Source organism: Aedes aegypti, chromosome 3 (assembly GCF_002204515.2).
Source record: "Aedes aegypti strain LVP_AGWG chromosome 3, AaegL5.0 Primary Assembly, whole genome shotgun sequence".
Classification (NCBI taxonomy): Eukaryota; Metazoa; Arthropoda; class Insecta; order Diptera; family Culicidae; genus Aedes; species Aedes aegypti.
In genome coordinates, this window is record NC_035109.1 from 185,940,676 (window position 1) to 185,963,831 (window position 23,156).

Below are 23,156 nucleotides of genomic sequence, written 5' to 3' on the forward strand. Positions count from 1 at the left end.
AAGTTGTTTCACTGCCCAGTCGAATAGTTCTCGCGGAGTTGCGATTGTGTTTCCCTAGTATTTTGCAAGACTTGCTCTTTTTGCCATTCGCTTGAGAGTGCCACCAATAGCGTCACAGGGGCCTTTGCCGTGGGATGTGGCAAAAAAGTGCCACTCTGCTTCCAATCCATGTATTTTTTTGAAATTACATAAGCTGACAATTTTTTTTTATAATGAGCTGCAGCTCTATCTGATTTAAAAATAACTTTTGATTTGTTTAACAAAATTTATCAATTTTGAAATATTGCGGTTATTTTGAAAATTTTCCGTTCTGCGGTAGCCGCCAAGTTCTACCGCAGCTGTCAAAGTTCTACCGTAGGCTTGAAAATCATTGTATCATTGAACGAGACCATCTAATCAAAGTACGCTAGTAGAGTCCAAAGTTTTGGACAACAGCAGAAAACAACAGTCATTAGCGTGGTTTCCAAGGAACCATCGCAACCGTTCGATGATGCTTTGTGAAAATCAGTGATGTGACAGCTGCGGTAGCTTTCTGTTCCGCCGTAGAACGGAAAGTTATCTCTAATATTGCAATAAATAGCTGAACTGCTACTGTGTCATGGGTCTGATATTATAATAAAACTAACATTTTCCAATTTATTATCTTTTTTATGGTAAATCTAGAATTAGTGTATCGTTGCTTGGGAATTATTCCAGTGATATCCTTGAGCAACGTTATAATTTTCAGAAAAGTCGCTAATTACCAGTATTTAACCTTGTTTTAAGGAGTCTTTTTTGTTTCGTAGAAAAGAAGACTGTTATTTGCAAATAAAATCATGAGCTTATACCGAGATGAGCCAGCCTCGGGCTGCAAATCTCGTTAATAAAGATAATAATAATAATCATGAGCTTATCATCTTTTTTTAGGTAGATAACAATACAAATATATTCATTATTTCTTATTCATCTGGCGTTTAACGCAGGTACGTTTAGTAATTTTTTTTTTCACAAGACTTTTTCTGGAAGGGAATATAATAGGGTATGGATAAGGTTGTTACTTTTCAATGTTTGCAATACTGTTGTAATACCTTTCAAACCATAAAAATCCGTCGGATTGTTAGACGGAGTTGATTTTCTCATAGGCAGAGGCGAAGTCCATTGATTACCTTCATTTAAAAAACATAATCACTGTATAATTCCGTTTTTTAACTATTCTCAATAAAAAAAAATACAATCTATTTTCTGATTCAAACTCATTTATCACTTGAAAACACGATCATATTTGACGGTTTAAAACAAAAAATTTCAGTTATGGACTTAAAAAATTCGAAGTTAGAAAAACTTTTTTCCCTAAAATATGCCCAATTTGCAATGTATGGACGACTTTTAGTAAATTTAATTACGAAACTTTTAGCTTAAGGATGATCAAAATCTGAAATGGCCGTTTTTTTTTAAATCGACTTTAAAGTTTTGAATCATTTTTTTTTTTCAGTGTAGAAAATGTGTTTTTATTTTTTCAATATTCTTTTTTTTTAACTTCAGGAAATTTCACGACAGTCCCCCATACAACACTTTTTGTGCTGCATGCGAAGTGGGTCAGTTTGTCTCAGTCACCATCTGATACTGACGGAGGATGGATGTGGTCCCCTAAGCACGGTCCTCCGTGCGGCGTCTTCTGGTGGCTGGACGGGTTTTTTTTTTGGAGGGGCTGGGAATTGAATCCATGACCTTCCGCTTATGAAGCGAAAGCGTAACCTCAAGGCTACGGACCCCCCTAACAAAAAAAAAAATAAAATTAATGCACTTTGCTTTCCTCGGCAATCACTTTTTATTACGGGAATAGGTTGCCAGAAAACCATATTCACGGAAAATTTTGATTTGTTTTTCATGTAAAAAAAAAAATGTGAAATCCTATATTTTTCCTAAAAAGTCAAAATCTTTAGCTTTCATTTCGTTCAAGAAAATTGGAAATCGATCAAGCGGTTCAAAAGTTATAATTTTTTGAAAAATAAAATAAAAATGCAAAATCGCGATTTTTTTGTCACTTTATTTTGAAAATGGTCACCCTAATTATAAAATCCCAAAAACACGTGCATCCTCATTTCGGATAAGGACAGAGTTGCTTAATATCAATCATATCAGCTGATGGCTGATGGTCTAAAACTATCAATATCACTTGCAAGCTATCAATATCACTTTGATTTGACAACCAACAGCAGTGATGCGACATCGCACTCTAGATCTAGATCTAGATCAAAATCACTGCAGAATGAGTGATCACGTGGTCATTATCCATGCTATTAATGTTTTTCAGTGACCAACACATAGTTTCAATCTATCTGCAACACTGCGGAAAATATCGTAATGATAAATTGCCATTTTATCTGCTTATTTTAAAGCTAAACTTAACCCATCAGTGATATCCATAGTCTATCGCCATCAATGCACTGGTGATGGACTAGACAGCATGATGTTGATGTGATATGGAATGATCCGATTTATATCGCAGTCGGCCTGTACAAATCAGCAAATTTTAAGCATTGATAGTGACAACGAGCAACTCTGGATAAGGAACAAAATTGCAAATTCTCACGGAATTCGGTAACCCACTAAATCGGGTTAATTGGCGAAAAAATAAATTAATAAATAAAAAAAACATTTAATAGAAATTAGACTCTTTTTCAAACTTTCATTAAAATAGTGGCCAAATAAGCATGAGCATTGATGACCTACAATTCGTAGTTGCTACTCCGTGATTGACTGAAATAATCAAAATTGCACAAGGAACCAACAGAAGTAGCTTATGAGTAGCATACCATCTACAATATACAATTTCGAGAACTCCAAATTTAGTAATGTCAATAACGGCCTCACGGTCATCGGGGAAAGGAAGGATAATGAGTGTGACATCCATTGTTACTAGAGACCGAGATCACCTCTGCATCTCCATGGTTGTCACAGGAAGGAATTACATAAGACACTGAAGACAACGTGAACCTGTTGTAAGCCGGCACTTTTAGTGTCGAACCATTGAAATGTGTTTCTGTAATTACAAGAAATAGGTAAAAGGAAAGGTATGTCACGTTAAACATGAACACGGAGCCCACAATACGTTTTATGATAATCATACATTTAAGATAAAAGCACAACGGCTTATCGTTGTCATATTTTTTTTTGTGGGAAACAATAGAAACTACCTAGTTTTTGAACGCAAGCTGATTGTATGCAAAATTTAAGGGATGTACACGTCAAAAAATGTTTAAAAGATGATTCATTTTAAAACAGTTTTAGAAGACAGGTTGTGACTCTTCTTAATTAATTCTCTCAAAACCGCATGAAAACTACTTACGTCGATTTGAAAAAGGAATCGAGATTTATAGATTTTTTCAATTTATCGCACCGGAATATCTTCGGACAGGTTAACATTCTAAGCAATCTTAAACACCCTCGTAAAAACAAGATATTCATACTATTTTATTAGAGCTAAACTGGAAGCAGTTTGTTGGCATGCGTCATGCGATTTGGTGGAAGCGGTAGCACGAAAATGACCTCCATATATGATTTTATCAACAAACGATTATCCCACTTACCTGATAAAGATAAGCACAGGAGAGATCAATCAATCCCTTCGGTTTGGTTTTCTTCGGGTTATCGTAGAAGCAGAGATGCGTTTCCGAGCCCTCGACCAACAAGGCGAAGTACAGCTGCTTCCACTTGGCCGTTTTGTCCGATTTCTTCAGCAGGTAGCCGTGATGCTTGATGCCCTTGGTCTTTTTCAAAATGTTCTGATCGCGACACTCCCGAAGTGTTGCATAAATTTTCTCCGCTGCACTGGCCACATTCGACGGCGGATGATACTCCGGTTGGCTTCCGTTGATAACGGGATGCATCAACGTGTGTCCTTCTACGATCTGTTCCTTGCGATAGCGATTAATGACCGCATCCAAACATTCGAAAGTTCGACCACCCATCAAATAGCGAACGCCTTTCTTCTCAATGCGGAACCGCTGAATTTGATTGTTAATGTGGAAGAAAAGGGAATAATCTCCGGGTGAATTATCACTCGGTCGCACCAGGAAACTTCCCGGCCCAGCTTTGACGAGCATATCGACGGCCTCGTTCTTTGAACAGGTTGGGTGGAACCAGGAAAATACGGTATTTGGATCGATGCTCGGATCGAGGTCTTCTACCAATTCTCGGAAAATCATTCCCTGCTCTCCTGTGCGATGAGCTGTGACCCACAGCCAGTTATCACCCATATCGTTGTGCACGAAGAAAATATCACCCTTCTGGAAGGTGAGCTCATCCGTGTCCGGCATTTTGGTGTACGGAAGAATGGCTACCACACGTTTCTTGTCGTTGACTGGTTCTGGTGGGGCAACAGGACACACCAGACGTTCCCTTTTCAAAAGATCACTACAGGACGTGTAGTAGCCAACCAAGTCGCTCAGCGAGAGGAATTGTCTTCCTCCGATGTAGAAATCGCCACAAACCGCGGTGATACGGAAATGGTTGATTCCGGTTCTTCCATAGTAGCTCAGCACGTAAGAACCGGGCTTCCGATCACTTTCACGAACTGAAATTAGAATTTGGAATTCAATTAAATCAATTAATTGTTGGATTGTAGGGTTGGTATTTTTACGACTGCCTTAAAACAGGAACTTTAGAGAACTCATGCTTGAAAAATAGACCATATGGAGCTATAACAGCAACAATTATTGCAACAGGACCCAGGAAATAAGAGATTTCATGAGAATTTTCGAGAGAATCCGGCCAAACATTTCTCTAGACTCGCTATATTACGACAATTATTTCTACTGTTTTTATTATTGTTTGCATTTTTGAAAAAAAAAAAGAGATGGAGAATTTTCGTTAGAAACTAAAAGATTAAGATACCTTCACGTTTGAAACCTGATTTTTTAGGCTCCAGAAGTTCCATCGTGAATTTCTCCATAGAATTATTCGTAATTTCCATTACGAAAAGATCCTGGACCGACCGGGAATCAAACCCAGACACCTTCAGCATGGCTTTGCTTTGTAGCCGCGGACTCTAACCACTCGGCTAAGGAAGGCCCCTTCAAACAAATTTATAAGTTGAAATATGCACAAACAAAATTCTGGTTTAAATCAAGAACGTGCACCGTTTAAAACAAACTAAAATTCCGGGTTGTTTGTTTTTCGGTTTTTCAGATAAATTTAACAAATCTTTAGTTTGAAATAACCTCGAAATTTGCTGCTGAATTTGACAGTTCTGAGAACAACTAAAATCATAGGTTGTTTCAAGCTAAGAAAAGCAGATTGATTTAACCAGGAAACGGTTCAAAGTAAACAAATTTGATGGTTGATTCAACCAGATGTTTGGGTTGGTTTGTGGCACTACTTTTTTTTTATTTTCTCAATTATAATTTCTGAAAAATAATCTTTTGTGTGTTCAAATTTATTTGGGATAACTTCAATTACACCGCGGAACACGTTTTTGTCTCAAGCACCAAAATACCGCTATTTACTAAATTAAGGGTTGCTGAATCCACTGCCGTTTTTTAAAATATCATAGCACGTCTAGTCTATTTCAGCAAACTTGCATGCAAGTTTGTCAGCTTGTATGGCAATTTATTCGATTAATTTGCCACAGAATCCAAACTTCATGTGTATAACCATTATTATCAACAAAGTTCATAATGCATTCGATGCATGAAAGTTATTTTTTGAAGCTTTTGAAAAGTATAGTATTTTTCCATATAAGAGAAACAAAGAATTTTGTACGGAGACGGCAAGCATGTTGAAAAATTAGATTTAATCTAAATTTATTCGTGCAATTTCAACCAAATTATATTTAAAATGAAAGTTGATGTCCTATTTTACATGCTTGGTGGTTTAGATCACTTTGACAAAGTTTGTCAAATCATCATACTTTAAAATTCCCAAATCTACTAGAGACACATAATTTGATCTTTGAGACACGTAAAAATGTCATTTTTGTTTCGCTGTGTTTTAATAAAAACAGATTCCAAGCAAATCATAGTACCGCTCTTGCCCCTATATCCGCTCACTAGTGTAAAAATTGATTTTTCGTGTCAAAAAACAATATTTTTCGCACGGATATATCCTAGCAATATTAACTACATTCAAATGAAGTCGTCTGACATTATTGTCATTTGATAAAATATTTCTTTATATTGAAAACTAACTACCTCGTGAGCGGTTATTGGAACACTATGTATTTTTGAGTGTTCCAATAACCGCTCATGCCAAAAGATAAACAAAATTTTAAATAAATGTCGATTTTAGTATATAGCCTTCTTTATTGCAGTAGTAGCTATGGTTCGACCATAAAAAATATCAGGATAAATAAAGAAAATCGAAATAATGCATTTTTAGTAAGTTCGTCACGAAATCAGTTCACCGTGAGCGGAAATAGGAACACTTAGATGTAGTAACAAATGCAATTAAATATTTTTTTATAAAAGTTTTTCAAATTATTTTTATTTTGCCGCTGATTACCTATACTTGGAGCCACATAGTGGCATAAAAATAGTATTGATCGACACAATAGTTATTTTATAATGAACATTTGAACTCAACTTCCCTTAAATGAGCGGAATCTGTTGCACTGATGATATTGACCATTGCACGAATTTTTAGATTCTAATGAAATTGTTTACGTGCTAGATACAATTTGCACACTCACCAACATCAGCAGGCGTATGCCTCGAAAGCTATTGATGACGTTTCAAAATAATTCCAAGCAGTCAAATAGATTGCATGAAAACTTCTTTATAGTTATGTTTATTTGAAAGTAACCAGCATTGGTATGAATAAAAGTCTCTACCGTATTGCCAGCTACACCCCACTAACAGACTTCTTTTCCCTTGTTCATTTTCCTGGGTTCTTGAAATCGCGAACGGCAGTCAATATCCAGCAGGTGTAATGGGGATGGGCAGATTTTTTTTTCTTTGTGAAGATAGTGTCTGATGGATCCACAATGATAACATCATCTAAATCGTCTTCGAAATCAGTGCCGTTTCCGCATATACAAGATATAATCGATTAGCAATTCAGCATTCCTCCTAGCGGAAGAACTTTTAGTAACTTGATCCTCGTCGCTGTCCAACGTCTCACTCAAGTATTCCACGTTGAGGATCGAACTCAACTCGTTATCTAGAGCTATACCGGGTATGAATTCTGCACTAGTCATTGCATCTTTCTTTCGGTGGCATTTATGGCTTTGTTTTGATTGCATTCCTGGACCGAGTAAATTTAGTTCATCGGTTAATAAGTAATACTAATCCTTCCCCCAAACCAAAACAAAGACGAAAAAATTAATATCAAAGCATGCTGCCAAACTCGAAAGTAAGTGGATGTGTGAGGTGTGCAAATGTTCACTGTGCAAAAATTTTCTGTACAGTAGTCTAATAAGGTGCAAAATGCTCAATAGGGGAAGGGGTGGTAAAATGAACACCTTAAGGAAATAATCTTGTTTCCGATAGAAAAAAGAGGAATTTGTAAAGTTCTATCGCACAACATCAAAAATAGGGATATAATCTATAGCAGCGACATGGATTCAGACTAAAATAGCTAAATTTTCACATATTTTCATCGCTATCAAAAAGCGATGCAAATGTTCATTTTACCTGCACTATGTGGGTAAAATGAACAGTTGTTGGTGGTAAAATGAACACCACCGCATAAACGTGAGCAAAACAAATATTTCTGAAAATTTTGATTGCTCCACCGAAAATACATCCATTAATGATTGTAACCCATTCAAAAAGAATTCTAAAAGCTTCAGATTTGACATCATATCATAACGATATTCACCTAACTCAAAAACCTCAAGTTTTCCGAGCTTAAAGTTACGTCAGCTCTAATTTTCAAACGTGGTTTTCTAAAATCTTAATTTTCGTTGATATTTTCACTTCAATTGACCTCCGTATCAACTCGAACACTCAGATTTATGCTCTAAATCGTTCGTGCGTGATAAAAATTCATCGGAATTTGTTTTTTCTCGGTAAAAGAAACGGTGTTCATTTTAACACGCCTGTTCATTTTACCACCACTTCCCCTACATACTTGAATTCGCAATGATAACCTACTGCGATTAAACGAATTTTGTTCGCTGTCAATGGACCGATGCACAGTGGTTCCAGCCTGGGAGGGAGAAACCCAATACAAAATTTCTGTACGTCATAGTGAGCCGGGATTCCGCTGTCACGAACTGTCACTGTGAGCCCAGATCTCAAACATTGGACTAACATAGAAAAAGCGCGTAACTGATTAAAACACATTTTCGCATTTCATCAAAAGTGATAAAAATCGAATGAAAATCAATTCATGCACATAATGCAAGTAATGTCACGTGAGCACCTTTCAATCTGATTGAATATGAAGCATTGAAAAACGCATCGTTTTACTTTTTCCAATGAAAATGAATATTTAGTGCATAGAAAACTGTGGCCCTATTCCCATGTTTGTCCGGAAAGATCGAAAGTACACAGCAAAAGAAAACTAGCGATTTTCCCCAAGCCTGCCTTGATTGTTGTTGGCATGCTGGAGTTATCTTGCAGTTCAAACAAACGTTGTTCTATATTTCGTGTGTAGTATCTGTGCCTCCCTCCCAGGTTCCAGCTACATAGAGGGGCGGTCATAAATACGAAAGTCGGCGAATTAGTATTAAATTCTTGCAATTTGTTATGTATTCGTGTTCTACATGCAAAGCATTTCTTTTGTTAAGAGGGGGAGGTGCTTCAACTGATTTCAACTTTATTCACTCACATGTGTGCCCTTTCCCCCTTCACGTATTGACTTAAGTGATATTAACATGATTTCAACTTTGTTCACTCACATCAGGCGCGGATTTGGGGGGGGGGGGGTGCCAAGAAAGCAGGCTTTGGAAAATTTAACGATCATTGACACACGAGCCATAATTTCATCCCATTTATCCGCCTGCATTCATACAACACGCATGACATTTATCGTTTATTGAATATAACGCGCAATGAATGAAAACAAGAGAGACACACACCACCCACTGTTTGGCGCCGATCAATGTGTGTCAAAACTTGTAACATTCGCTGACCCACTCTCATTCTGATCAAGAAACAGAGGCGAATATTTTTTATTTCCTGCGCTATGTTTGCAACCAAAGGGGTGTTGAATGGTCCAATAGATTATAATTAGGTTGTTAAAGGCTGTAGTACCAGAAAATATGAAAGTTATTACCAATATTATGCAAAACACAAATCACCCGAATGGCTCTATACTGTTGCAGTCTATGAGAGATGCTGCTATTGAACGCTCACGTGCCACGTATCAAACGAGAGTGAATGTTTACATTCATAGGACTCTCCGAATACGATGTGCCACGAGCTGTAATGGTTCGCGAACGGTAACATTCTCCGAATATGGTTCTATCATCTTATTCAGATCAAAATCCAAACACTGCAAGGGGGCAAATGGAGTTTTCTCTGAATTCAGTATAGGCTTAGCTTTGCTTCAGTAAAGGCTTAGCTTTGAATACAATCCATAGAATATGCAGTACAGACAAGAAAAAAGTACATACAGGTAGAGATTCATACGAAATGCTCAAATTTAGGAAACTAACAGCTTCTAACGAATTGATTATCCTGAAGTTCAAATTACAGCTCATCAATAACTTGAAATTTGATTTATGGGAAATTAATCAAATTCGATTCGAGAGTTTGGTAGATATTAAAAATCAAAACTATTTTGGGAAAGAATAAAAACCATTATTCCAACTTGGTATAGTTTTGAAACGGGAATATTTAGACGCAGGCATGCTTCTGCAAATTTGTTCACTTAAATGATATGCAAAACTTTGTAGAAGATTACACTTATCGTAAATTGTTTGTTTTCAGAATATCTTAGTATCAAAATTTGGACATTTTTGTCAAAATTGGCGAATCTTAAGAACTTAGACGCTTTTGCATAGAATTTGGTGATTTATTCACAGATCTTATTTGCAATTATTACCAACATGCAGTTTAAATATTAGGTCAATCGGTTTGCTAGTAGCAGAGATGCAGGTATCAAAACTTGACCATTTTGTATGAAAATCAGCCTTTGTGTACTTTATTTCTGCCAGTATTGACAATATTTTTGTTCCAATCAGAGACAAACTGGAAACTTGTAGTAAATAGAATCAAAAGGGGCATTGAAGATTTTCAGCATTTTCTCACTCCATACAAATTATCTTCTTCTTTCTGGTATTACGTCCCCACTGGGACAGAGCCTGCTTCTCAGCTTAGTGTTCTTATGAGCACTTCCACAGTTATTAACTGAGAGCTTACTGTGCCAATGACCATTTTTGCATGCGTATATCGTGTGGCAGGTACGAAGATACTCTATGCCCTGGGAAGTCGAGAAAATTTCCAACCCGAAAAGATCCTCGACCGGTGGGATTTGAACCCACGACCCTCAGCTTGGTCTTGCTGAATAGCTGCGCGTTTACCGCTACGGCTATCTGGGCCCCTCATACAAATTATATAGACGCTGAAAAACGAGCCAATCTTATGAGAATTTTTATATTTTTCCCATTGCTCGGAAAATCACTTAACACTATTGGAAAGCTTAAACAAAAGTTGATTTTTCAGTGTATATAGCTCACAATCGAAAATGTCACTTACACCACTTTGCATTTGGGCCCCTCATATCTTTGGGCCGACCATCTCGCTGAAAACTCAAATTCAATACTTTGGTTTGTGGAATCCCAGAACGTGCTGAATTTTGTATAAGAGGGGGTCCCGAAGCCCAAATGCGGCACTCCATGTGCCAGAAGAGTGAACAAAGTTGCAGAAGGTGTACAATTAAGGACTTCTACGTTTATTATTGATCCGCCTACTATGATTTTACATATAAAACTCAAAAATAAGATACTTGACAGCTACCATTTTTTGTTAATCAAGTTGTGTTTTGTTAAACTGGACGACACTTAAACAGTTACCACCAATCTGGTCGCAAACGGTCGCAGCTGCATTTATGTGCAAAATGTAAAATAACTTTATAGGTAAGTTTCATAGAAGAATGCATGGAGGGATTCGGAGGATAGATTTTTTATGATTTATATCTCCACTCAACTCATCTCACTTAAATGACCCATATCGAAAAGAAAAAACAAGAATTCAGCAAAAACAATTATTGAACCTTGTTCTATAAATATTTAACACGATGCCCCTGAAAAAATATCACCATTGCGTTGAAGTTGAATTTTTGGATTTATAACCTGTGAACCAATGCACGAGTTCACTATTTGACGTTTTAGCGGTGCCGTGTTATTTATGTGTCCATGGAAACCAGTGAATTCGGCACCACCCATACGTCAAATTATTAAACTCGTGCATTGGTTCATGGGGAACCTCTGTGCGATGCACGCATTCACTAATTTGACGTTTGAGCGGTGCCGAATTCACTGGTTTCCAGAGCCACATAAATAACACGGCACCGCTTAAACGTCAAAGAATGAACCCGTTAATTGATACTTAATACTTATCTTCACATATTTCTCTTAATATGGATCAATGCACGAGTTCACTAATTTGACGTTTGAGCGGTGCCGTATTCACTTGTTTCCATGGTCACATAAATAACACGGCACCGCTAAAATGTCAAATAATGAACTCGTGCATTGGTCCATGGGTTCATAGTTCTTTTTTTTTTGTATGGTATTCAGTTGGAGCTGCCTGACAGCTTAACTTGTCAAGGCTTAAGCCTCGGTCTGGCTTTTGCCAAGTTTCCCCTCTACCAGGACCAATACTCAGACGGACTAGGCAATGGCGCCCACATGAACACTGTTTTTTTATTAGTATTGTGACGTGGTAGTTTTTGAAAAGTGCCCATATTCCTTTGCTTCTGAGAAAAGGAAGCATTGTGAAAATCAGCAGCTCCATCAGAATTTGTTTGAAATAGTTGTGTAGTAGTGTCATTACTAATACTGTCTAGTCGAAATGGTTTTGAATAATTTGTCATTCAAGTGCTATTCTGATTACTCCTGTCTTTTACGTAAGATTAGAGTCTTAAATGTCTTAACGAAAAAAGTCGCTTTCCTTGTCTGTTCAACAATTTTTCGAAACTAGCAAGTGTACCCTAATGATCGATCTCAGCGTCTTACTTTCCATAGTCATTTTATAGTGAATATTGAAGAGTAAAGTTACCTTAGGCTTCTATTACAGTCTCCTACAAGATTCACTTTTCGGTGGCAAATGCAATGCTTCACAACGCCTACAAGTAGAAAGTAGACTTGTAAATTTTGCGAAAATGAAGCTGGAATTAGATTATTTATACCGCTGTTACAAAAGAGGTATTTCTTATTATGGCAATGTAAAAACCATATTAAAATAAGATTGTCGCCACTTATTTCTACTCAGTGAATTTACTAGTCATTTTCCTAAGAGTTCCTATGTATTCCCTACGTCGTATATGATAACGATGTGTCTAGCTAGCTAACAGTAAGAGTGGCTACGGATCATTCTGGTTAGCAAAAGGCAAACTGAACGTCACCAATAGTATTAATGTCCACTTCGAATAGATTAATTATTTGAAATGGGCATCAGTTCTATCAATGACGCAGAATGTCCGTTGGATCACATCCGAGATATTATTGCGTCTATGCCATATGAATTATGACGCGGCTTTAAGCAAAAAGTGCCAAAATGTGATACCACCACTACAGGTTACGCCTTTGGTTTCCATCATATGGGCTAATGGATTATGCCCTCCCATCGCGGCAAGGTCGCATAACCAAGGGGAGGGTCTTAATATGGGTTCATAGTTCTGTAGTTAAATGTATTTAGCCTATAAAATTCGAACGAAAATGTTTTGAAATATTTTCAATATCAAGAATCCACAATACTTTATTTTAATGGATATCCCCTATCACATAATGCAGCTCACGATCCTCCGGACAAATCAAGCATTTCAGATGACTGAAATATCGACTTTCGACGTTTTTGTGACTTGTCAAACTTGATGAAGAAGTTCAATCCCTTAAAACCCAACGTGTCCTTGATACTCCATTTTACAGTATATAAAGAAACTTTGCAATAAGTACTAAGTATATATGTGTGCGGTAGAATTTTGCAAAAATAAAATGGAAATCAGCAAAAAATTGATTTTTCTGGATGTGTTAACATTACACACAAGGTGTGGGTCCCGAAAAGCCCGTTTTTTGTGTAAGTTTTAGTAGGAGTTTGAGAGAATTCGAGAGGAAATTTCCGGTTTTGGTAGTAAATTGAAAATTCGTGGATACATTTCTAAAGATTCCGGCAGAATTTGAAAAACAAATCTTTTGAACGAGTTAAAGCAGAATTCCTGTAAAATTCGTCATTTTATTCTCCATGATGGTTTCTTTTTTTTTAATTTCTTTATTAGTATCATTCCAAACATTACATTCATTATTTCTTATATCTAGGAGTTCTGTGTTATTAGGCAACACTATCATCCTAATTTGGTAAAACAAATCTAAGATTTTATTAACATTTTGTTAACAACATATTACATTTCATTTGCCGTACCAGTTCAGATTTTTTACAGGTGACTTGATTTCACCTGCTTATAAGAGAAAAAAAAAGTTTTCAATATACTTAACCTAACTTAACCTAAACATATAACGCATTAATCGTGGCAATAGAAGATTGTAACGATTTTTGCCTGAAATTATTGATTATTTTATTTGACATTTGTTTCAATGTATCAACATTGGATATTCTATGTAACTCATTGGTACTATACCAGGGAGGAAGCCTCAGAATCATTTCCAAATTTTTATTTTGAATTCTCTGCAGAGCTTTCTTCCTGGTATTACAACAGCTAGTCCATATTGGTACAGCATACAACATGGCTGGCCTGAAAATTTGTTTGAATATCAAAAGCTTGTTGTTAAGACAAAGTTTTGATTTCCTATTAATAAGTGGATAGAGACATTTTACATATTTGTTAGATTTGGCTTGAATGCCCTCAATGTGATTTTTGAAAGTTAAATTCTTATCTAGCATGAGCCCTAGATACTTAACTTCATCTGACCAATTTATTGGAACCCCTCTCAGCGTGACAACATGTCTACTTGAAGGTTTCAAATAAAGAGCTTTTGGTTATGTGGGAATATTATTAGTTGAGTTTTGGAAGCATTAGGAGAAATCTGCCATTTTTGCAAGTATGAAGAAAAAATATCCAAACTTTTTTGCAATCGACTACAGATGATGATGGTTCCTTTGATCCTCAATAAAATCAAGGCAAACTGAATCAGATGATTGTTATGCATCACCAAATGAAGAATAGGGGAAGTCCTCTATGCCCGGACATGTTTTTAGATAATATTTCAAAATATACATTAATTTTTGTACAGTATAAAAAATTCACATTATTTTAAGTAAAAACTCACATGAGAACAAAAAAAAACGTTTACGTGCGCACTGAAATGTGTCATCTATGGCCGGACACTATGTCCTCTATGCTCGGACACTATGATTTTCACCATCAAAGTTTACACCAAGCCCACTGAAAGGCCAAGGGGTGCTTCGTATGTCAGCATATGCCTTGTGGGTAGACCTGTGCGCCGCCGCGCCACGCCGCCACCGCCGACCCATTTCACGTCACGCTGACGCCGATTGATGCATCGGCGGCGCGCCATACGCCGATCAACGTCTCGCCGCCGATTTTGCGTTTTCACGCCGATAAATACATTAACTCAAATAATTTATAATAATAAAAAAATAACCCAGGTTATTTAGGTATCGTCTAAGGATAAAACAAATCGTACATCAATGTTTCGAGGGATTTTTTTTTCAAAAAGTTGTCCCGAAAATCGCCCAGTGGATCCTTCAGAATTTTTTCTACGGATCCCATGGAGAATCTTTTCAAAGTTTCTTTTAAGAATACCTTCTGGAAGTGAATAATTCTTGTGATTCCACCAGGATTTTATTTTTTAAGTTCAAGTTTTTCGTGAAATTTTATTTAAATTATTCTAGTGGTTTTATCAAGATTTTCTTCGGCGTTTCCTTCAAAAAAATGTTCTCCAAAAACTCCTTACTTTCCAAGACCTCATGTATACATCGATAGATTTCCACCTCAATCTTTATCATGAACTCACCCTTATTCATGTAAAATCGTTCAAGGATTGTCCAGAATTTTTGAATGGATTTCTCTATTTTTTTTTTTCGAAAAGAGTCGCTGAGACACCTAGTTCTTGAAATTCTCATAGTAATTTCTTTAAGATTTTTTTAAAGAAATTTCTTCTGGAGTGTTTCTAAGAATTGCAAAATTAATTATTGTAGGAGTTGTTTCTAGCACTTCTTCAAAACTGTTCTAACTATGCGGCATAAATTTATTCAAAAATCTCTATCACCTTACCAGTGTATGAGAAAAATATCGCCTTAAAAAAACTACAATGAACTAGGAGAATAAATTACTTACGGCACATTTATTCTGTCAAAACGTCCTGTGAGATTTCCTCTAGAAATTTCTTTAAAAGTTGTTCAACTATTCCTCCAAGTTGTTTTTTAAGGAATCCTACCATTGATTATTTTTGGAGTTTTTCTAATAAATCGTACAATAGTCACTTCAAAAATTCCAACAGTAATTCCGCATTTCATTTTCTCATGAATTATTCAATATGTTGCTTTATTATCCCTGGAGTTTCTTCTGGGATTTCTCCGATGAATAGGGTCCTTAAATATTTAATGAAATCTTGTTTTTATTCAATAACACAGAATACCATAATTGCAGTAGCGATTTTTTGAGCTCAAATAACGGCTGTATCATATTTAAATTTTAATATTAAAATTAGGTCCATAAATGAACCTTGACATTTTTGATCATGTTTGACGTTCGCTTAGTCGATAAAAACACCACAAGGGCTGTAGTTTTAACACTGGGGTTGTTCCTATCTGACATTTCGGAATGGACACGGAAAACAAAATACACCCAAAATTTGAGTTTGAGCCAAGAGGTGTGACAAAATCTAAAAAAAAACATAACAAATGTTTTTTGGACTTAAACAAACGAAAAACATTTAAAAATTGAGCAAACATTTGTTTTTAGCCTAAACTTAAGCGTTTGGCACTAGAATTGGGACAGGGCTTTAGGATCCTATTCTACAGAAGTTCTTACACGGTAATCTTGAGATGTTTTCTTCATATGTTTCGTGCAAGCATTTTTCTAGATTATGCTTGAATAACTTCAGTGGTTCAGTCAGAATTTTGTTGAATATTCTTACACGAATTCCTGCAGAGCTTCATGCACTTATTTTCCAAAATTTCATTCTGAAAATTCTTTTAATATATCCTTACAATTTTTTTCACTAAATGCTTCACGAATGTTCAGAGGTTTATAAAGAAAGTTTGCAAGAATTCCTCTAATAAAATTTGTAGATATTCCACCAGGGGATCTCGTAAGAAATTCAGTGTTTCTTTGATCTTTGAAAAATATTTCCATAAGTCAGTGAGTTGCTCTTCTCTCTCTTTAAAAAGGTGTCATGCCATCAATATTCATGAAAACTCCTCTAAAAATATGTTACTATTAATTCTCAAAAATATTTTTCAGGGTTTGCTATAGTAACGTTAAGTCACCAGTCACCGTGCGGCCTCCATTCACCGTGCACATATGCAAATTCCTACAAAATATTTATACAATATTCGCAAATTATTCTTTTGACAGCAAAATAAGATGAAACTGATGAAATGAGGTAGTTCTTGTCACAAAATATTTTGAAAAACCTAGTGTATGCAGTCAAAATCATGTGAATTCCGTTTGATAATACGATTTTTCAATACTCTTAGTAGAAACGCCAAAAATTAACATTTTTCATTTCAACGTTAGAGTATCACATTTTTCATTATTTCAACAAGTTTTCGCTGCAGATACTTCTAGTAAGATGTATTTCATCGTATGTGGTGAGCCGTGAGGTTTTATTTAAATCAGATTTTTTTTTTCTTGTGATTCAGTCGAAACACAAATGCACGGTCAATGGACCCTTTTCAATATTTATGGTTCCTTTTACCGTGCCTTAGTATAAAAGGCTTGAAATTATTGGGTAATATTGAATTTATTGTTATATCGCGATTAAACTACTTTATATTTAGTTTTTGAACAAATATGAAATGGTTTGAACAAAACAGTCAAACCTCCTATAACGATTTTGATGAAAAAATAGTGATTAAGTTATTTTTTCAACTTTCTATGATTTTTTTTTTAAATGAGATTTGAATACCCTTAAAAGTGAGTGCGCATACTACTAGCAACATATTTTCTCCATCAACAACGTTTGTTCAAGGTACAAAATTAAATCATGTCGAAAACTATACGCACGGTGAATGGTGATATAGAATGGTGCGAGGCGACCTTAACATGATATTTGTAAACATAATTTGTGAGTATTTTTTTTTTGTTAGGCATCACTGATTTTTTTATTTTTCCCTGAATTATGGTATAATTGCACGCTTTGTAGTGGTATTCTAGTTCGCTTATAATGATTTGTAAAAAAATATAATTTATTGAAATGCATATATTTTTTTAATGCACGGTGAATTGTAGCTTGACGGTAATTTATTCTGTCATTCTCATTGGAAACCTTGAAAAAATGGATGGACATTAGGCCGTCCCTTATTTTTCGAAAATGCAAAATGTTAAAAGTTCGTCATTGTAAAGTGCTCGTTTTGGTAAGACAAAAATCAGGTAAAAATTTGAAGCCCGTACGTGGACGCTAAGTGGTCCCCCAACGACCCTAAAGGTATTAGGTAGAGATGAACCCTGTGCGACAAATCAAGCTCGTTGCTCTGGTGTACGCAACATGAGTACGAAAAGCCACTAGTAACAAATTGATAATCAGCATGGACTTTTAAGTAAAATAATATTTTATATTGTGGATATCTTCATAACACTGCACGCTGACATAAAATAAAGGGATTGTGTAAATATTACGTAACGCAACAGGGGCGGTCTTCCGTAGTGTTACGGTCCTTACAATTTTTTTTTCATTCAAAAGTTGTTATGTGGTAGAGGGAGGGGGTCTAAAATTTACAAATTTTGCGTTACGTAATATTTAAATCATCCCATAGAAAACAAACTTCTATGCTGATTATCAACGCGCGCAGAACAATTTGTTACTGGTGGAATTTTGTACTCATGCTGCGTGCACTAGAACAGCGAGCACGATTACGCTCAAGGGGTCATCTACACCTAATGAATTCAGGGCCGTTAGGGGACCATTTGGCGTCCACGTACGGACTTCAAATTTTTACCTGATTTTTTTCTTACCAAAACGAGCACTTTACAATGACGAACTTATAACATTTCACATTTGCGAAAAATAAGGGACGGCCTAATGGACATGGATTTTTCTTCGAATAAGTGTCTTTGGTATCTTCCGTTAGTATGACAGGAACAAATACGGGATAACAATTTCAGACGCTTGAATACGGTCCTCCCGCCGCTTTGGATAAAGTACAGAATTATTCATCATATAATTTTGGAATACAGTACTAACCCGATTTTGTTAGTCCCTTTTTCAGAAATCTTGTTGTTCTCACTGTTTGATTAATGAATTTCAACCAAGTATTTTTTAGTCATGTTAAAGCTACTATTAATATTGATAACAAGGCAAATATAGAATCTTGATCAATTGTTTACATTTTGAAGGAGAGCTTCACAATGTTTTGAAAAAGAGGCTGAAAAAATCTGGGCATCTAATGTAAACAACATTTTAACTACGTGAAATGATACCAGAATAAACATTAGTTATATTGGAAACTAATGTTGATACTGTGATGCCGCAGATTTTGATTACTCAGCTTCTTATCATTTTGATCATTTTAACAGTTAAAATATCAAAACTGAAAGCAGAAACCTGTTCCTAAGAAATCAAATTAAAAACGATTTTTGCCATAAGTGACATTGATGTTAAATGTCATGAACATCACGTGACTCTGACAATTGAATAATGCGAATATCTTCCATCCCCGTGGATAAAGTCATTGGAAAATGTTTTCCTCTGGTGATCATATCTGAACTACTTGCAGTTGGCCATATATTGGTTTAGAAAAACGCTATAAACACTTCAATTTTTCCGAAATTTCGACATTTAACAGCTCTCAGTGAAAGCAGTTTGAAAATTTGAAAACTTTTTCCGCATTAAGGGCATTGAGAACTCATTGAGGTTACACATATTTTTGACTGGCATTGAAATGAAGTCATCAAAATAAAGACTTTATTTTTTATTAGTATGTAGCACTTTTGAGTTGTAGTTATGTAAAATTGTTACAATAATAAAAAAATGGTAGAAGAACAAAATATGATATCGAGCTTAGGATAATAATAAATTGGTACCAAACAAAGATATCATCTTACTGCTGGAAACAAGATATGTTTTCAACATGCTCTCTTCATGATGTTGAACTTTGTTTGAGTAATCTAAACAGCACACAAGAAACTATGATAGAAATTTGTACATTTTTTCTGTTCCGAGAAAATAAAATACCGACAATATCCAGAGCTGTGATTATTTATTGTGGAATATTATGAAAGATTCTATAGATATGGATATCAGATAAGTTAATTAAAAAGTAACGCGAAAAGTCCTGTAAACTTCTACAAAAAAATACAAACAAAATTTTGCACAAAATATATTTATTATCTTAAATTTTCTTAAATATAAAGTTCGAATAATCAGGACAGATGATATATCTTGGTAGCAACAACGGGAATATAATATATTATATGATAGTTTTACTAGTGTTACTAGGATTTTTTATATAAACTTCCAAACTTTGAATTCTTACCAAAATGACTGAAAGTATTCCTGCACTCTGTTTCAATCATAAGATTGTTAGACAGATATGGGAAATGGAATTTCAAGTTTCGATTGCATTTGTACGCATACGGTTTCATAAGTTATATGTTCGATTTTTTTAATGTTCAATTTTTGTCCACGCCGATGTACGCCGCCGCCGCCGCCGCCGAAAATAGTCAACGGCGTGACGCCGATGACGCCGCCGCCGCCGGTACAAAAATGCTCTGACGCCGCCGCCGACCGAAAATATTTCGGCGCACAGGTCTACTTGTGGGTTCAATCTTTACATGATGTACAGCGTATGAAGCATATTAGTGAGATCATAGGTTAGTTCCAGAATTTTTTTCTTAATCAGCGCCATAGATTGATTCGCCATATGTCGCCGTCTTTGTTGCATTAGCGGTTGCTCGTATTCAGATGAAAATGTCTTCGGGAATTCAACGCGTTTATAGTTTTTCACAATTTCTCTGTCAGCTCGAAGGTTTTGTATGCGGTCTTGAAGTGTGCTCTTAGGTACAGTGAACTCTCCCTTACTCGACCTCCGTATCTCAATATCTAGTTAGAGAACCATAGTAAAATTTGGTGTTCATGGCTACCTCGATGGTCCCTTGAATAGCATATTTGCACTGGTTTAGTATTCTGTAATACGATATCTCCCTAACTCGATGGTCCCTTCATTAACGAATTATGGAGATCTTGTGGCTGCTTCTCATGCGCTCATTTGCCTTGAAAGCATCATGTTTAAAGCACTTTATAAGAACCTCCAAGGACCGAAAGTTTTGTTGTTTATGCTTTATTCTTGTTGCTGTTTGTTTTTTTTTGTACCCTACATTTATGAAAAAGCGAATTATAAATTAGATCCCAGTTATTAGGTTAACTTTTTCACTGTCCGGCCATAGACTTGCAATGGTTTACAAAAAAAGTTGCTTTTCTTTGAAACTCTACATTTAAGAAACATTTGTGTCTACACTTGTACGAAATTTCAACGTTCCACATTTTTTCGGAAGATCGTATCAGAGTGAAACTTCTAGCTACTGCTTGTTTACGTTTGGACATGAAAACGTCAAAGTTTGTATACACTGCAAAAATGTGTTTTGGTATGATCCTACACGCAACAAAATTGTGCGGTAAGAACTACTATTTTAGTGCGGTAAGAACTACTATTTCTGTCAAATGTACCAGTTATATGGTGGGATTCACCGTAAACATAGTAAATTGGTCTAAAATTCCATGGTAGTTTCAAGAATGGGCGTAGTCAGCTACAATAGTAATTATTACCACAGAATTTTTGTTAATATCATTATTCGTTCCCCCTAATACTCTGCTTATTGAAAAAAAAAATGTATTCCAACTGAATGTAACATTAATCGAATTAAAATTATTACAGGGCTAATGGTGGCCAGACAGCAAAATAATACAGTCAACTCTCCATAACTCATAAGTAGATGAAAAACCGAATTTAGTACTATACCATTTAATTCCACTATATTTTGTATCTTTTGACAGATACGCGTATTTCGACCTCAACTGTAAGGCCGTACAGTTGAGGTCGAAATACGCGTACCTGCAAAAGATACAAAATATAGTGGAATTAAATGGTATAGTACTAAATTCGGTTTTTCATCTACTTGCAGGTATTTTACTAAACAGCTCGAAGATTTATTATCTCCATAACTCGTTATTGAAGGGACCATCGAGTTAGGGAGGTATCGAGTTACAGAACACAAAACCAGTGCAATTGCTATCCAAGGGACCATCGAGGTAGCCCTGAAAACCAACTTTTACTATGGTTCTCTAACTCGATATCGAGATACGAATTATTGAGTAAGGGAGAGTTAACTGTAGTGACATCAGTGACCTCAGATTTATAAGAAATGAACCATACAAAATGTCTACAAACGAAAAAACGATAAAAATAAAAGTAGTAATTTGGTTCGTGGATAAATTCAGAAGTTTTGATAAAATTCCCATGAAAATCCAAATTTAAATAATAACAAAATGCACCTCAAGAGAAAGTTTTGGCAAAATTCCAGTACGCCATTGATTTTTGTCGAATTCGAGACAGATTGATTTTTTGTATGGTATTCAGTTGGAGCTGCCTGACAGCTTAACTTGTCAAGGCTGAACCCTCGGTCTGGCTTTTGCCATCTACCAGGACCAATACTCTAGGCTATGGTGCCCACATGAACACTGTTTTTTATTCGTATTGTGACGTGGTAGTTTTTGAAAAATACCCATATTCCCTTCCTTCTGAGAAAAGGAAGCATTGTGAAAATCGGCAGATCCATCAGAATTTGTTTGAAATAGTAGTGTCATTACCTATACTGTCAAGTCCAAATGGTTTTAAATAATTTGTCAAGTGCTATTCTGATTACTCCTGTCTTTTACGTAAGATTAGGGCCTTAAATGTCTTAACAAAATTAGGCTATTTAGTAGTAGTTCAAGTTAATTTCATTTTTTGTTGTTAAAAGTATTTATTGGTCATTACGCAAGTGTACCCTAATGATCGATCTCAGCGTCTTACTTTCCATAGTCATTGTTATAGTGAATATTTAAGGGTAAAGTTACCTTAGGCTGGGATGGACCTGGTATAGGGGTTAGAACAGACGCCTCTCATGCAGAGGACCTGGGATCGAATCCCATCCCCGAGATAGTCACTAAAATCTCAGTAGTGACGACTTCCTTCGGAAGGGAAGTACAGCCCGTTGGTCCCGAGATGAACTAGCCCAGGGCTAAAAATCTCGTGAATAAAGATAAAAAAAAATACCTTAAGGAGTGTATCGAAAAGTAAACGCAAACTTTCAAAACACTCTCAAAATTAATGGGTTGAACCTACAAACAATGTTTTGATCAAAAATACTTTACAATGTATTTAAAAATAATGATGCGGTGATATTATTTCAAGAAGGTGGCATTTTGCATGATAATTTTGCAAATTACTAACAGATGTCGATGAAAATCTTGCACACTTCTGGAAAAATTGATATGTTAATATATGTGTTAAATTTTAAGCAAAAATTATTTTTGTTTATGCTAATATATTCTGTGCCACAACTCTCATGACATAGTGTAAACAATATTTTGAAAAATTCATTAATAAGCAATAATGAGCAAATACAAAAATCAAAAAAAGTCGATTTTTAAGGAACTCGTTTTTTTTTTATTTTTTCTTTCTACACGTCAATGCTAATATCGAACGATTGTAATGAATAAAAAATTGTTTTTTGATTGGAAAAGTTTCTTTGCATATTTATGAGGTAACGTAAGCAAAAAATGTTACTCTATATAATTACCGCTGTATACGACAGAGCTTCAAGAGTTGATTACACAAAAGCGACTTTCTAAAACCGACCTTGTTCCAATTATTGAGCTTTTTTAGAGC

At 35.6% G+C, this 23,156-nt stretch overlaps 1 protein-coding gene across 1 annotated transcript in view; it reads right to left on the bottom strand.

Moving 5' to 3' along the window:
- LOC5577365 (ras GTPase-activating protein 1) overlaps window positions 1-23,156 on the bottom strand; it is a 45,149-nt gene that overhangs the window by 19,679 nt on the left and 2,314 nt on the right. The window contains exon 4 of the mRNA XM_001656395.2: window positions 3,570-4,555. Coding sequence (XP_001656445.1) covers window positions 3,570-4,555 — 986 coding nt within the window. The remainder of the gene's footprint in view (window positions 1-3,569; window positions 4,556-23,156) is intronic.